The sequence below is a fragment of the Mastigoproctus giganteus genome, chromosome 2, assembly GCF_048544385.1.
Source record: "Mastigoproctus giganteus isolate SK-2022 chromosome 2, ASM4854438v1, whole genome shotgun sequence".
NCBI classification, from domain to species: Eukaryota; Metazoa; Arthropoda; class Arachnida; order Uropygi; family Thelyphonidae; genus Mastigoproctus; species Mastigoproctus giganteus.
The window spans coordinates 15,294,757-15,312,553 of NC_143576.1; the positions used below are offsets into that span (position 1 = coordinate 15,294,757).

General features: G+C 38.1%; 1 protein-coding gene across 4 annotated transcripts in view; it reads left to right on the forward strand.

The window, feature by feature from the left end:
* crm (cramped chromatin regulator) overlaps positions 1 to 17,797 on the forward strand; it is a 228,781-nt gene that overhangs the window by 63,633 nt on the left and 147,351 nt on the right. For all 4 annotated transcript variants that reach the window (XM_090388247.1, XM_090388238.1, XM_090388265.1 and 1 more), the window contains exon 5: positions 5,181 to 5,252. In XM_090388247.1, the coding sequence (XP_090244373.1) occupies positions 5,181 to 5,252 (72 nt within the window). The remainder of the gene's footprint in view (positions 1 to 5,180; positions 5,253 to 17,797) is intronic.

A 17,797-nucleotide genomic window follows, 5' to 3' on the forward strand; every position in this document is an offset into this window, starting at 1 on the left:
TATATCATTATGACCTTTGTGCCTTTTTTAAAAATTTTTTTTTTATGTAAACCCCAAACACGAGAGGTGTATGAACCTATAGTACTTAGTACCGTGCTTGGGTTGGGGATTGAGAAGACGAAAGAAGATATTTGTTGACATTGGACTTGAACTTCTGTAGACTGTAATTTTCAGGAAATACGTTTGAAGGAAGGTTGTTCCAGAAAACGGCAGTTGAATGAATAAACGGGGAAGATGAAAAGTTGGTCCTGTGAGTTTGAAGTTGTACAGTAAATGGATGTTGGCTGGTGGCGGCATGTGTTCGGACTGTTTTGAAAGAGAGAGCGGGAATTATAGAAGCCAATTCAGAAGAACAGTGCCCATGGATGTATCTCTAGAAGAGGCATGCAGCAGAAACAGTACGTCTGTGAGACAGTGAGTGGAGAGACTCTGTTAGAGATGAATCATTAATTAACCTAACTGCCCTCTTCTGAATGGCATCAAGAAGCCTGAGAGAGGTTTTGGGAGCACCACCCCAGATGTGGGAACAATATTCCATGGCAGGGCGGATTTGCGATTTATACAGAGTGAGTGAGCAGCTGTTTGGAAGAAAAATAACGCCGAGAGCGAAAGAGAAAACCAAGTTTCTTAGATGCAGAGGAAGCAATATTCGTAATGTGCTTGAGCCAAGAGAGATTAGAAGTCAGGGTAATCCCCAAAAGAGATATATCATTTTGCCTAGAAATCGGAGTGTCACTAAAGATAAGCATAGGAGCAGAAGAATCCTTTTTGCGAGATATAAGACAAGACTGAGTTTTAGAAGGGTTGAAATCAACTAAGTTGTCTTTGCCCTACTGGAGAATTACCTGAAGATCGGCATTTAAGGAATTGGTAGCAGGTTTTCGAGAAGTTGAAGTTGATTGAACAGAACAAGGTTTCTCAAAATGGAAAGTGGAATGCAATGTGCTATCATCGGCAAAACTGTGGATAGGATTTCCAGTCAATGGAAGAAGGTCATTAATATACAAGAGGAAAAGAGTTGGGGAAAGAACTGAAACTTGGGGGACACCGGCATTAGTGGAGAAGTTGGAAGACAGAGAGCCATCTACCATCACCCTCAGTGAGCGATCAGAGAGAAATTTGGATAACCAATTACTAAAAACAGTTGACAAACCATAAGATGGAAGCTTGTTTAGAAGACCTTTATACCAAACACGATCGAAAGCCTTTGAGATGTCAAGAGCAACTACTTGTGTTTCACCGAACCTTTTCATTGAATTAGTTCATAAATGGGTAACATAAACCAGAACATCACCAGTGGATCAACACTGACGGAATCCATACTGGTGATCGTTGATCAGACAGAAGGTTTCTAGGTAGTTTAAGAGTTGGCAGTTAATTGATTTCTCCATTACTTTAGAAAGAGTAGAAGTAATTGCAATGGGACGATAATTGGATAGGAGGGATTTGTCACCCTTTTTAGAAACTGGCTGGATATGAGCAAATTTTCAAGCAGAAGGAAAAACACCTTTGGAATAAGAAAGTGAAAAAAGGTGGCAAAGAATAGGAGTGAGTTCAGGAGCACAGGTTTTGAGAACAAGTGGAAAAATACTATCGGGACTTGGAGCTTTCTTAGCATCAAGATTTGTCAAAATCCTTCTGACCTCCTTTTGACGGAAGACCACAGGAAGCATTGAATGGAGCATGGTGGGAGGTGTTTTACCAAGATCATTAATATATGAGTTGGAAGAAAAATGGGATGCTAGCAGATCAGCTTTATCCTTGGCTGAAGTGACAACAGAACCATCTGGTTTGGACAGAGGTGGGAGCAGAGATGGGCAAAAGGTGCGGCCAATAGCTTTGGCAAGGGACCAGAATGCTCGGCTACCATTAGGGCAAGAAGCAAGTTTTCTACTCTTAGCCTGTTCAAACTCTAGTTTGGACTGATTAATAACTGCTTTACAATTGTTGCGAGCTTTGGTGTACGCAGAAAATGAAACTGAAGAATTAGAAACAAGCCAATTATCATATGCAACATTCTTCTCTTGAACAGCCTTAGCACATTTATTGGAAAACCAAGGTTTAGATAAAGGAAGAGATTTTAAAGTGGAGTGTGGGATAAAGGATTCCATTCCTGCAAGAATAATTTCACTGACACGATCTGAGCAAATGTTGACATCAGAAGTTTTGAAAGAGTAATCCGACCAAGGACAAGAAGAAAAGAAATCTTGCAGGTCATCCCATTTTGCATTCTTGTAATGCCAAACAACACAAGGTTGGGAATAGCCATGAGATAGAGGCTCCATTGGAGAAGAGACAATCACTAAGTTGTGATCTGAAGTGTCTAAAGGACCTCTCACTTCGACCATGTACTTAGAAGGGTTGTTTTTGAGAAAAAGATCAAGCATGTTGGCTGTATGATTAGGATTGTCCGGTATTCGTGTAGGTAAATGAACAATCTGTGCAAGGTCATTAGTAATTGCAAAAGCCTCAGCATCTCGACCAGCTGGGTTAGAGAAGACCAAAGAGAGTAGATTCCAAATTGCCAAGTCTTTGACAGGGAATATCAGAACGGACATATGCACAAGAAAGGAATCATACAGTGAATAATTTGGGCATCTGAGATGAGCAGTAGTTGAATAAACCGATAACTGAGATTCCGTCAGAAAAAGTACATGGGGTTTGGCAGACTGAAGTGGAAATGGACATCGTTAAGATTCGAATTGAGACCACGTATATTTGTGAAATGAATTAGGAAGTGCTTGGGATGTTTAGATCTTTTTGCAGATAATCTTGCTCTATTAGTTTGACAATTCATGGTGTATTCAATAGTAAGAAAAAGTGGGTGGGACATGCTGTATGAAGTAATGAAATTTTTGGATATGGCATACACATGGTAAGAATATACCCAGATCTTTGACATAACATGGCCTAGACAATGCTCCCCGCATACACACTACTCGGACTCCCTCCAGTCACTATCTGGTAGAGTAGAGGTAGCAAGATTATACACTAGCTGATCTGGAAGCCTCTCAGAGAGTTACCAATAGGTTCGGTCCGGTGTACTAACTAGCGGCCGGCCTGCGAACACCGTTTTAGAGCTGTACCCTCGAAATGTAAGGAATATTGGATCTCGCCACAATGTTCATCTTAATCTCAAAAGTCATCAATCATACTGCATGATGGAAGAGATTGGGAAGGGTTGACTGGAACTTTGCAGCTCTAGAGACTAAACATGTGTTCCACCGCTTCAAGCCTCCAATAAACAAAGTGGTGGTATTGTCTGGTAACATAGAGGGGCAGCATTCCTCCATGTGGTGTGGGCGCCACACCTCGACCCCTGCTTACGTTGGTTCACACCTGGCTGGTCACCCACCATGTACTTGTGCATGGAGGTTATACCCAGGATTACTACCAGTCCCATCATTGTGAAGGTGCAAGCAGAGGATTTGGCTGTCACAGACCGTCCGGACTTTGTCGAAATTGGGTCCACTTGACTTTAGTGTCACCCGAATATCAGTTCCATCAGCATTTTAGACTCCCAGGTAGGAAGTGCAGCTTGTCTGGCATATCTGAGAGAATGTCTATGACAACCTCTCAAGGACCAAGTACTTCTTAGAAATCTGCAGTAGTCTTGACACCCTTGGTGATGTACTTTCGAATTCCAAAATGTTTTTAATATCTTTATGGACCAGAAAGCCAACTCCACCTTCACTCTTTTCACTGTTTCCATTGGTGTACTGCAGATTTCCACCTGATAAACTTGTGATTCATTTCTTCTTCTTGTTTCAGCCCAGCTGATGATATTCCAATTCACATTTTCTAATTCCTTTTCCAACTCTAAAATCCTATCTTCACCAATGAGTGATCTTACATTGTAACATGCCAAGTTCAATTTCTGTGCATGGCAGCCTGGTCGTACCTAGAGATTCTTAGCACCCTTTGCTTCCACTCTGGTCCTTTCACTGCCGTAAGAGGGAGAATGAAAGCTGCTGGGGACTGAGGGTCATTTGTTTCATCGTGTTGTACTATTTAATAAACTGCTGGAAGGTTTGGTCTTTTCTTCTTCACGCCGACTGGGTGTCTTGAAGAGAACTACTTTACATGTTCGTTGCCACCAAAGTGACATATCGGGTTACCATTATTATGAATCAGATACGTCCATCAGAGGACCTGTTGTTTCCCTTATGTGATGGCATCTTTCTTTTGACAGTATATATAATGCCACAAGGCCAGATATATGCAGATATGGTTTACAAAAGATTCTGAACACTTCATCTTTTCTTGGCCTACTAACTCTCTAATCAAATCAGGTTATCATTAATTAAACATCTGTGGAAGATGATGTTGAATGATATCTAGAACATTTGAATCTACTTGTATACTCTGTGGCATTTGTAGAATGCTCAGAAAGAAGCATCGCAGATTATATCCCATGATGCTTCATAATCTCATTACATATATGCCATGTTATGATCAGGCTGTGCTTGGGGATGCCCACCACATCATTGGGCAATCAGTAATTCATTCAGTAATTATTGTGTCTATGTGTATTATATTTGGTAACTCATATTGCATCATTCCATAGCCGAGTGGTCAGGAGTGGGAATGCAGTAGCACACGCTCTTTGAGTAGACCGGGGTTCAAGCCCCTGACTGCTGAATACGGTCGATCTGCCAACCCGCACTGGACCGGCGTGGCAGATTATGGTCCATTTCCCTCAGCATGAATTGTTGAGGAGGCTTCCATCCTGCAGTGGTTTGATAATGGCTGCACTTTACTTTACTTTACTTTACTTTACTATTCTATTGCATCACTATAGTATCATTTGGTAATTGGCTACAGTGACAAGAGTTATATTCTGGTAATGAAAGATGTAATTTATCATTGCCTTTTCAATGAAAAATGGACAGGCAAGCATGTTATATGCTGAAAGCATTCCAGTTTTATAATGCTGTGTGCAAACAGAAAAACAGTTTTTAAATGTCATTGGTGTATATTATTATTATTTTTTTTTTTTATGAGTGTTTTCATTAGGTTTTTCATTCATTACATGTGTGTTTTTTAAATGAACAATTTGTAATTATTTATTTCATACTTATACTTGTTATTTTAAATTAATGGAATATGTAAAATTTTATTACTGATATTGAAATTAAAAACACTTCTGAATAATGAAGTATTGAAAATACTTTTGATAGATGTGAAGAAACAAACCCAGGAGTTATATGGGCTAATCAATTATGGTGAGCTTAGGAAAAAAATTGGTGGATGTAAGTTGTAAATATGAAACTTATATTGTATGTATAAGAATAATTTTTAAAATTTTTATATAGTTTTCATTATACTTAGTAGAATCAGAAAGGTACAGGACTTAATGTTTACTTAAACCAATAAATACATTTAGATAATTACACATTTAATTTTTCAAATTAATAAGTATATAATAAATAATAATTAAGCCGAGGTACTTTTTGAGTCTGTACACAAATTTTTTTACATCTATTTTTATAATTGGGGAGCACTTCAAAATCCTCTTTCTGAAAGTGTGTACTGTAAACTTCTGCTTCACTAGAAAAGTTTTTTAGTATTAGTAGTGGCAATGCAACAAAGCAAGCTTATTCAGCATTAGCAAAACACACACACACACACACACACACACACACACACACACACACACACACACACACACACACACACACACACACACACACACACACACACACACACACAATCTCACCTATATCCCCTTCCCCATTAGTTTGTTCTTACTTGAATTTATTCATGCTACACACTTCCACAACAACAGAAGGAGTTTGTTCCGCAACCTGCTGGCTAAAGGCAAACTTCTGCAGATCTATTCTGCAACCACCTTTCTTCAATTTGATTTGAGCATTTCCCTTTTAATGGAGGTATCTATTTAGTTGACCTTTGAATTTCTTCAAACTGTCAGCCTCAACTACCTGAGAAGGCAACTTGTTCCAGTAATGAACAACTCGCTGGCTAAACAAAAACTTCCTTCAATGTAGTATAAATATCTTTCCCTGTAATTTGAATTTATGGCACCTAGTTCTGTAAATTAGGCGCCATAAATTCAAACAATGAAAATTATGCTTTAATTCATTTTACTGTCCCCTCTAAGGTGCATGGTTGTTAAGCTCGGTAGCCCACATAATCGAAGTCTTTCCTTGTATGGTTACCCTTTTAACAATCTCACCATGTGTGTTTGTTATCTTTGGACCCTTTCAAGAAGCTGAATATCTTTTTTTCAGGTGAGGTCTTTGTACCTGGACACAGTATTCCAAATGCAGTCTTACAATTGCTTTATATATTGGGACTATGACTTTCCTATCTCTACAGGATATTCTTTAATAAATCATCAATAGGACATTATTGGGCTTTCTTGGCTGCCTGGTTACACTGCTTAGAAAACTTCATATCTGCCTGTATCGTAACTTCCATATCCCTTTCTTCCTGGTTGTTTTTTTTTTTTTTTTTTAAGGAGCATTAGCAACTAAGGCCATATTGCTCCGGGATATGCGGTGGTCATTCCCTGACCTTTCCACATCCTCCATATTTGGTGGTGACGGGCTTGAACCCTGGTCTAATCAAGAAGTGTATACTACGCACTGCTGCTCCTTCCCACCTGGCTACAGAGGCGCCCCCGTTTCTTCCTCTGCTGTTTTTAATTCAACCCCAAAGTGTTTAAATTATTTTGGAGTTGCTGTACCCCCAAGTATAAGACATTAGTATTCTTTATTACTTTCTAAATACTTTCATTTACCTTGGAACCACTATGGTAGTTGTTATTAGGTCTCACTTTAAACGCTGACCGGGCTAGCCGAGTGGGTAAAGTACCTGCCCGGCAACCCAAAGGTCGCGGGTTCGATTCCCGCCTCGGGCGTGGATCAAAGTACTGCAAAAAAACCTTGGGAGGTGCAATATGGCCACTGAAGCCGATGCGCCAACAACTACCAAATCAAAAAAAAAACTCACTTTAAACTACTGGAATCCTCACCTTCTCCAAGGCCCACAAAGCTACCTGACAATAATTTCTTTTCCTCAGAAGATTCTGGGCATGAGGATTTTCTTATCGCCCCCCCCCCCTTTTCTGGATAAACTTCAGTGGCTTATTTTTTGAGGACTGTGTATATTTCTCTTGAATAATGAGACATTTTCTATATCAATAACAAAGTTTATTGTACTGTTAAAATCATATGAGAAATACAAAGTATTAAATTAATCATAAATATACAATCATACAATTCCTTCTCCACATAATTATAAACCTCTCATATATTCCTTTCCCTTCCCACACAATTATAACTATCTAAAATTATATGAAAAATTAATCAAAATATACAATTACCCCATTCTTTATACTCCACAAGAATACATACTTTGACACTTACTCTTAGTTTTCCTTTCTTCTTTTCTACCTCTGCCCTCTAATGTAAGGTAAGGGTAACCGCTATGTCACAATAATAACAGTTCTTTACCCTTCTCCACATAATTATAAACCTCTCATATATATTCTTTTCCCTTCCCACACAATTATAATTCTCATATATTTTATCCAAATACGGATGATGCAGAAAGGTCAGGGAATGACCACTGCATATCCTGGAGCAATATGGCCTTAGTTGCTAATGCTCCTAAAAACCAAATAACAACAATATATTTTAACTCCCCCCCCCTTTTCCCATATACATATGATTAAGGGTATATTGTCATCCCCTTTCACCAACCTCTCAAAGTGATTCACAATCCAAACACATATATGTAAATACATACATATATATATACTTAATTACATTTTACTTTCGTTCTCTCTGTCAGTACATATAAACGTCAAATTGGGCATATAACCTTCTCTTAGCACAAGAAAGCACACATCTCTCAGTGGTTAATAAACAATATTATGGCTCCAATTGGAGCACCTGCTTTCCTTTTTTTTTTTTTTTTTTTTTTTTTTTATGGCAATATTATCTAATCCCTTTTCTTTACATATGATTTTACATTGAAGACAGATCTCTCTCTCTCTCTCTCTCTCTCTCTCTCTCTCTCTCTCTCTCTCTCTCTCTCTCTCTCTCTCTCTCTCTCTCTCTCTCTCTCACATCTATATATTTCATTTAGGTCTACCTAACTCCAGCTATCCTTCAGATGCAGATTGACCTATCAGTCCTATGTATTTTCTATCAATTTAACTGAATCAAATATCTGGGAACTTCTGGATCCTGACCTCCTTCAGACAGCTGTTTCTCTTAGTCTCTGTATAGAACTTGCTTGACATTCATTCTTATAACACTGCAATCAAGACGAGGAGGCTGTCGATGCTAAGTGTAGTTTCTGCTTCTCGCAGACGATTCTCGATGCCTTCTCACCATCTCACACTCCTTTGCGCATTTTTTTCCATCCAAGACTTTCTGCATTCTCCCACTGACTAATTTCACTATTCAGTACTCTCTTGCACCACAACCACTGCACTTCTCCATAACTTTTTCCTTCTTAACCCATTCCACATCTCTTCCTCTCCAACTCTCTGAACTGCTCCCTAAGCTTTCTCCCAAGCATAATTCAAATACCCTTCCCCCCTCCCCTCCTTGCATCCACCTCTTGTTCCACCTCTCACTCCGTTTTTCTTGACAAATCAATTTCTGTTACTATATCAACTCCTCCGTTTCCATTCGCTCTTGTTCTTGCTCTTCAACCAGGAAATATTCTGTTTGGATGGGCTCCTTTTCCGATGTAGTAGTAGTAGTAGTAGTAGTGGCATGTGATGCAAAAAAGCAAGTGTATGAGCTTATGCAGCATCAGCCAAAAAAAAAAAAAAAATATCACACCATTCCCTCCAAATGCCTGTCCAGTTCCTCCTTAAATTTATTCAACCTATCAACTTCCACAATGACAGATGGAAGTTTGTTCCAGCAATTAACCACCTGCTGGCTAAAGGTAAATTTCCGCATGTTCTACATCTGTCCTTTCTTAATTTGACTTTATGCCCCCTTAGGTTTGTAATCTGAAAAAGTGGAAGGATCCCATCAGAATTCAGCATGCTCAACCCATTCAAGGCCTTATACACCTCAAACAGATCACCGCGCAGGTGCTTAGTCTTCGGCCACTGCAATTTGCAGAACTTGAGCCTCTCTTGGCAAGAGGATCCCTTCATTCCCCTCACCAATCTTGTTCCCTTCTCTGTACACGCTCAAGCAAATCTACATCCTTCCTGAAATGAGGCCTCCAGACCTGTACACAGTACTAAAGGCATGGCCTGACCATTGCCTTATACAGAGGGACAGTCACCTCCTTTTCCCTGCTATGCTAGCAAAATTTCTATATATCATTGACAAAACTCCATGACCTGCCCTGGCAGCCTGTCTGCATTGCTCAGAAAACTTCATATCTGACTGCACAATTACTCCCAGGTCTTTTTCATTTTCTACCACCTTAAGTGTAGTACCACACAGTTGGTACATTTCTCTGGGGTTACTTCTACCCATATGCAGTACTTTGCATTTGTCAAGGTTAAACTTCAGTTGCCACTTCTTAGCCCATCTGCCCAAATTATCTAGATCCTGTTGCAGTAGCACACTGCCATTACTGTCATTAACAACCCTGCCAACCTTTGTATCATCTGCAAACTTCGACATTAAGCCTGATATACCTTCATCAATATCGTTGATAAATATACAAAACAACAGTGGACCCAACACTGAACCCTGTGGGACACCACTAAGAACATTAGTCCACGAAGAGCAGCACCCATTGATTACCACCCTCCATCTTCTCCCACTTAACCATCCTTTTATCCATTGTAGCAACTTACCCTTAATACCATTCTGCTCCAATTTGTACAATAGTCTTCTATGCGCAACAGTGTCAAAAGCTTTCCTGAAATCCAAATATATGATATCAAAATTATTTTTTGCATCAAGTTCCTTTGTAACCACATCATAATATCCTATCAAATTTGTCAGACAAGACTTTCCCTTAACAAACCCATGCTGTGTCTGAATTATTGCTGCAGTCTTGTCTAGATGATCCTGCAATGCATCTTTAACCAGTGACTCCATTATTTTACCCAGAAGTTCAACTCCCCTGAATCCAAGGATGCTCTTATAATTATGGCTAAGGGTTTGCTTAGTTGCTTTGCCGCCTCCTTTAATGTAACTGGATAGATCCCATCCACCCCAGGTGCTTTTCTTATGTTTAACTTCAACAATTTCTCCTCCACTTTGCTCTCAGTTATTACAAAATCATTAAGTATCCTGCTACAATTTGATAACCTTCTGCCATTTTCAAACCTTAATAATTCCTCATGTGTGAATGTAGATGCAAAATACTCATTCAGTTTGTTTGCTATCTGAGCAGGATCATCAACAATCGAATGACAGGCGCCTCCGTAGCCAGGTGGGAAGGAGCAGCAGTGCATAGCACGCTCTTCTTGATTAGACCGGGGTTCGAGCCCGTCGCCACCAAATACAGAGGATGCGGAAAGGTCAGGGAATGACCACCGCATATCCCCGGAGCAATATGGCCTTAGTTGCTAATGCTCCCAAAACCAAATAACCTTAGGGAATCAACAATCGAACCATCGATGTCAAGTAGACCAATCAGATTCAAACCCCTTCCTTTTAGAGTTTATATAAGTAAAGAAATCCTTGCTGTTTTTTTAGCATATTTTGCCAAGGATTTCTCGTAATCTGCCTAACCTCCTTTGTGACCTGATTACAGACTAGCTTATATCTGCCATAGGCTTCTGACTCGCTTCATAATTTATATGCATCCCATACATTTTTCTTCTCTATTACGAGTCTCATTAGTTCATTTGATAACATTTAGGCCTAAACCTTCAACAATATTTCTTAATAGGTATGAAACTTTTAGTAGCATCTGCGATTAATTCCTTGAATGCTTCCCACTTAGAATTTACTGTTGGTAACATCGTCAGTTGATCCCACTGTACAGAATTTAAAAACTGTCTGAGACAACTGTACTTGCCTTTATGGAAGCAAAAACCCTTTCCTTTACCCCTGATGGTAATTAAATCTTTAAGCAGCGAACACTTAGTTGTAGAGAGACTTCCTTCCTTTTCTACCTCTGTACTCTAATGTAAGGTAAGGGTAACCGCTCTGGCACAGTAATAACAATTCTTTACCCTTCTCCACATAATTATAAACCTCTCAAATACCCTCTCCTCCTTGCATTCCTTCTTTTTGTTCCACTTCTCACTCCGTTTTTCTTGACAAATCAATTTCTGTTACTATATCAACTCCTCCATTTCCATTCGCTCTTGTTCTTGCTCTTCAACCAGGAAATATTCTGTTTGGATGGGCTCCTTTTCTGAAATAGCACCGAACACTTAGTTGCAGAGAGACTTCCTTCAACAACCTTCGCTTAACAATCTTTTTCCACTAACCCCTTTTGTTCCACTCTTACAGAAGTAACTGCCCTAAAACTTTTCAAAAAGAGCACTCTGGGATCGGCCCCTTTATCCCTATACTCAAAATCCTACTCCTGACCATTATTTAACTATCTTCCACTCTCTAATACCAATAACTGCACTACAGTTCCAAAAGCCCTTCGGGGTCAGTCACTTTATTCCCGTCCTCACTCATACACTGGCCATTACTTGAGTACTGTGTTCTCTCATTTTCAGGTAATTCGTCCTGTCTCTCGCAGTCCCCTTTTATTGTTTCTGTTTCTCCTGGACCACTTTTCATTAACAAAGATGGACCATGCTCCGCTTCAAACGAAAATCTGCTGAGTGTCTTTTGATATACAAACTATTTAGCCAAACTCATAGTTTTACATAATTTATTTTACAAGATAATTTAAAATTATAAGGCACCTCCGTAGCTAGGTGGGAAGGAGCAGCAGTGCGTAGCACATGCTTCTTGATTAGACTGGGGTTCGATCCCGTCACCACCAAATACAGAGGATGCGGAAAGGTCAGGGAATGACCACTGCATATTCCCGGAGCAATATGGCCTTAGTTGCTAATGCTCCTAAAAACCAAATAACTAATACTACACAAACACCCACCAACCTACATAAATCTGGTCTTTACAGAGTTTTGAATTCATCACATTTCTTGATGCGGAGTTGGGGGAACCCCGGAGCTGCATTACAAATAACATTTGTTATTTGTAATGCAGCTTGTTATTTGTACTGCATTACAAATAACATTATACATTAATGTTGTTCAGCAGCTCTACATCCTAAAATGAGGCCTCTAGACCTGTATGCAGTATTCAAGGTGTGGGCGACCATTGACTTGCACAAAGGAATAACCTCCTCCTTTTTCCTGCTAGCAAAATTCCTATATATCATTGACAATACCCAGTGAGCTGCTCTGACAGCCTATCTGCACTTCCCAGAAAACTTCACATCTGACTGCATAATTACCCCTCCAGGTCTTTTCATTCTCCACTACCCTAAGTGTTGTTACCATACAGTTGGTATGTCACTTTCAAACTTCGGTTGCTGCCTCTCAGCTCATCTGCCCAACTTTTCTAGACCTTGCATTTTGCTGCATTAAAACATATCTGCCACTTTTCTGAACATTCTTGAAGCCTGTTCCAGTCATCCTAAATGAGCACTGCCTGGCATACTGATCATTAACAACTCTATCAGTCTTTGTCATCTGCAAATTTTGACACCACACCCTTTATCCCTCTGTTGATGTAGTAGTAGCGGTAGGGGCAAATGATGCAAGAAAGCAAGCTTATATAGCATCAGTCAAAAAAAAAAAAAAAACAAAACACTACACACTTCTCCCATTCATACCCTCCAAAAATTTGTCTAGTTCCTTGAATTTATTTAAACCATCCACTTCAACAACAACAGGTGGAAATATCCTGTTTCAGCAATTAACCACTCACTAGCTGAAGGCAAACTTCCATACATCTATCCTTCCTCATCTTAAATTTATGTATTCAACCTTCCTCAGCTTAAATTTATGTTTAGTTTCTGCAAGAGTAAGAATACCATCCACATTCAGCTTACTTAATCCGTTCAAGGCCTTAAATGTGTTTATGAAAATCAGAAACAACAGTGGTCGAAGAACTGATCTTTAGGGGACCTCACTTCTGACATTACACCAATCTGAAGAATATCCATTAATCACAGCCCTCTGCTCTACAGCTAACCTGCAGTCCATCTTAGAATCTTTCCAGTAATCCCAACGTGTTCCAGGTGGGCAGGAGCATCAGTGCGTAGCACATGCTTCTTGATTAGACCAGGGTTCAAGCCCATGAGCCACCAAATATGGAGGATACGGAAAGGTCAGGGAATGACCACTGCATATCCCCTGAGCAATATGGCCTTAGTTGCTAATGCTTCTAAAAACCAAACAACAACAACTTATGCAGTATCGTCTCATGAGATACTGAGGTCAAATGCATTGTTAAAATCCAAATAAACTATGTCAGAACTGTTCCCTGCACCTAGTTCACGAGTTCCCTACATCAAACATTGCCTACTGAGTTAGTTAAAAATGATTTTTCCTTAACACAACGATACTCGGCATCCATCAGAATGTCATATCTATCTAAATGTCCCTGGCTTGCACTCTTAATCATTGCTTCTAAGATTTTTCCTATCACTGAAGTGAGACTAACTGGTCTCTAGTTAACAGGTTCACTCTTGGAACTGTCTTTATATATTGGCAATACTGTGGCACTTTACCAATCCAAAGGAATCTCTTCCGACTCCAAAGATGCCCTCATAATTAACTTCAGTGGTTTAATACACTCTCTCTCTCTGGCTGCCTCCCTCAAAATTACTGGGTAAAAGTAAAAAAAAAAAAAAAAAAAATACTGGGTATATGCCATCAATTCCAGGAGCCTTACTTGTCTTTAGGCTCGAAAGTTTTCTAATAAACAGTTATCTGTAATTTGGAAATTACTAATTTCACATGTCTCGGCCCCACTCACACAGCCTCTCCTCAGCACGACAGGTCTTTCATCAGTAAGGACTGAGGCAAAATACCTATTCAGTTCGTCAGTAGCATGAGCTGAGTTATCGAAGACTTTACACCAGTACAGTCAACCAGCCTTCTACGACTTTACACCAGTTTTTTTCTCTTTGTATTCACAGGCATGACAAGCTCATTGTCCCATTGTTTGCTCCCTTAGTAAGTGCTTCCTTATACCCGGCCTTTGCCTCCTTAACTTTATCTGTGGTACTATTACAGATCAACTTGTAGCTGTTGTAGGCTTCAGTACTTTTTTGTTGCTCTGTTACTTTCCTGTTCTGTCTTTTTGATTGGCCAGCTTCATATTCATCCATCCCAGCATCCTCCTCATGCTATATTTTCTTAATGGTATATATGTGTTTGTGGTTTCTATGATTATTGCTTTAAAAGTATTCCATAATTCTAGCATATTCACCTTCCCTCTGCAGTCTGCCCGATTAATAGATGCTATGTAGCCCCTTAAACTGTTGTATTCCCCTCCCCTGTTTTTAAATTAAAACTCATGCCTTTAATTACTGCATCATCTTTCTTCATCTTCCAACTAACCACTGCATGATCACTACCTGCCAATGGTTCAAGCCCTATGGTGTCACTTGATTTTTGACTAATGGTGATGTAAAGAATATTCTTACCTCCTAGTGTTTTTTCTAACATGCTCGTACAAATAATAATTACCTAGTTTAATATAGTGTTGTCAGAGAAAGAGTAATGATGACATCAGCATTGAGTTTACTCAGTCCATTTAAATCTTAAATCATTTAAATCAGGTCTCTTCACAGATGCCCAGTTACCAGACATTGCAACTTGCAGAACTTAGTGTTTAATAGCAAGGGTACCATTTTATGCTACTGACTAATCTTATTGCTTTTCTCTGCACCTGTTCAAACAGATCCACATTCTTCCTAAATTGAGGCTTCCAAACCTGTATGGAGTACTCCAATGTGGCATAATTATTGCCTTGTACAACAGGATAATAGCCTCTTTCTCCCTGCTAGCAAAATTCTTGTATAGGAAGTTTGTTTCGTTTATTTTATTTAGTGCTCGCTTAAGAAAGAAATTTAATTGTATCTTATATTTATGCATATATATTTATGATATCTGCGTTCTGTGTGACATATGTGAATGAACCTATGGCTTGTTCTCTTTTGTATGAAGGTAAAATTGATTAAATATATACCAGGTACACACAAACAGTGGAATAGGATATGTAAACCTAACTTTATTTGTAGTTAAATGTCTGAGAAAAGATTTGTGAAAAGCAAGGTCGAGAGCTAATTTGGAAAACATAAAAAAGAAAGGGCTACAAGAGAATGAGAGGAAATATTTTTTGCGGCTTTGACATAATAATTTTGCAGTTGAGAATTAAAAACAAATGATTTTGGGCTTTCTTCTTGTTTATTTTGATGGAATTTAGAGATTAAAAGAGACAAGTTTGAATGCAAGTTAATTTTAAAAAAAAATACCAAGTTCAGGAAAATATAATGTTTTCAGCTTATTTCTCTTGTGTTTGCTTTTAATTTTTTAAGTAAAGAAATTATGACAAATTGACATATGGGATTTCTGGATTCAAAGCTTTGTGTGCTTAGAAAAAAAAATTTATAGAGTCTGTTTGCTTCTTGAAAAAGGATGAACCTCAAATACATACTCAGTTGTAGAAGTTAGTATTACATAGTGTGTATAAATTTAGCATGATTGACAGGATTCGCCGATTTTTTTATTTATTTATTTATTTTTTACTAGTCTTACCACAATACTATATTTCATTTTTATTGAAAGAAAAATGTTTAACAAATATTTTGAGGTGGCTGTACGAAAGCAAACAGCATGACAGAATAAAGATAATCTAATATGATTAGATTATGCACTTATTAATGATGTTAATATAGGTGATTCTGGTGTAAATAAATCTGCCATTACCCACTGACATGTGTTTTGGTAGATGTTAGGAACTCTGATGAAGTTAGGAAGTCTTGAGTACCAGTTTACTGGTGCCTTCTTTTTCAGGTGATAATTCTGAATAATTAGAATGTTCTTTTTGGTATTGAGAGACTAAGAAATAGTGCCCATTGGTCAGATACATATATAGTAGCAATAGTTCATTTGTGTTTGTAAAAGTTTACAACATACTTCAGAGAAGAGCACGACTATACTAAGTTCTCCAATCCTTACACAAATTGACTTTTTTTATGTGGAGTTGAAGAATAAGTTTTATTAATAAATAAATATATAATGATAAAAAAAAAGTAAACTTTTTTCTCAACCTGGGAAAACTCATTTATTAAAAATATTTTACCCACATTTTTACTGTTCAGCAGAGGACCAGTGAAACCCTTGCTAAGTTTTATAATTGCTTAAAACCTCATTTAGAAGATGTGACATTATGGACATTAATAAGCCATTTGTTGACAAGTTATTGTTTCATGTTTTGCTTTGGGTATGACTGATGAAGTTAGGAAGTTGTTGAAGAAAAGAGTCTTTGCAGTCTGCATTGCAAAGTTAGAAAAATTGGAGGAATACAAGATAGAAAATGCCCGCCTGAGGAAACCTTCTCAATTAATTGGAAATGCCTTTTAAATCTGATTTTTACAAAGTTAAAATGACCTGACAAATCTGCCTTTGGAAGTAACTGGGCAGTTTAATTTCATTGTAGTGCAACAGGCTGACCAAATGTTTTTGAATGAAAATATCATTTTTAGATTCAAGTGATGAGCAATATGCAAAAGCAGTTGAATATTATTGATTGCTACCCATTTGGTGTGATGCTTGTATGCTTGTGTTGCTAGTGCAACACAAATCTCACCAAATGGGCTAATCTACACAACTTTTGCTGTTTATAATCAACCTACCAGTCAAGGTGTTTTAAGAATAGTAAGAAGATTAAATCCAAGGTGTTACTTGTTTTGAAGGCAAACAGCGTGGACATACATCTCGATTCTGTCCTTTTTATAACTTCAGTATCTTCCATCCATCCCAACAAACTTTTCAGCTGTTACTTAACACTTCAACCTTAGCAGAATTGTCAGAGATAGCAAAGTCAGATCCAAATCAATTGGAGCTGAAAATCTCTCGTGTAGGCACAACCTTGTCTTATAGAACACAGAAAATTTATTTTTAGTTCTTGTTGAAGATGAATAAGTTGCTTCCAAGTATATATTTGGTGTTCACCTTTTCTCCAGACATAATCCAGAAAATTTTTTGCCTAGGTGTCTGGAGTTTTGAATCAAGAAATGTCATGGGTGTCATAATTTTTGAGGTGTCTCTTTTTGAAAAATGAAAACAAATATGACAGAAATAAGCTAGAAACATTATATTTTCCTGAACTTCGCAATTTTTCTTATAATAATCTTGTTCAGACTTGTATCTTTTAATCTAAAAATTCTTTAAAGGCAAGACAATAACAGCAAACAAGAAGTCTGAAATTCATTTCTCATTCTAAACCAGCAAATTAAATAAATCAAGCCACAAAAAATATTTGCTCCATTTTCTGATAGCTTTTCTTTTTTTTATGTTTTCCAAATTAACTGTCTTCTCTTGCTTTCTAAAAATGTATTCTCAGGTGCCTATCAAGAAAAAGTTTGGTTTACATACCTTGTTCTATCACTATTGACTACAGGTTCCATATTTTATTAGCATTCTTAAATAGGAAATTACGAATTACACCAATAAGCAAGGATGTGTTCGTGTACATTAATTGACACACAAAAATATCATTGCATTAGTCTAATGCAGTGAGTTGTTTTTATGTTTGAGATTGTTTATAACAAATCAAGGGTGCTGAATACCCTACATGCAACAATGAGCACATGATGTTAAACTTCCAGAGTGAGTGGCAAAATTCAT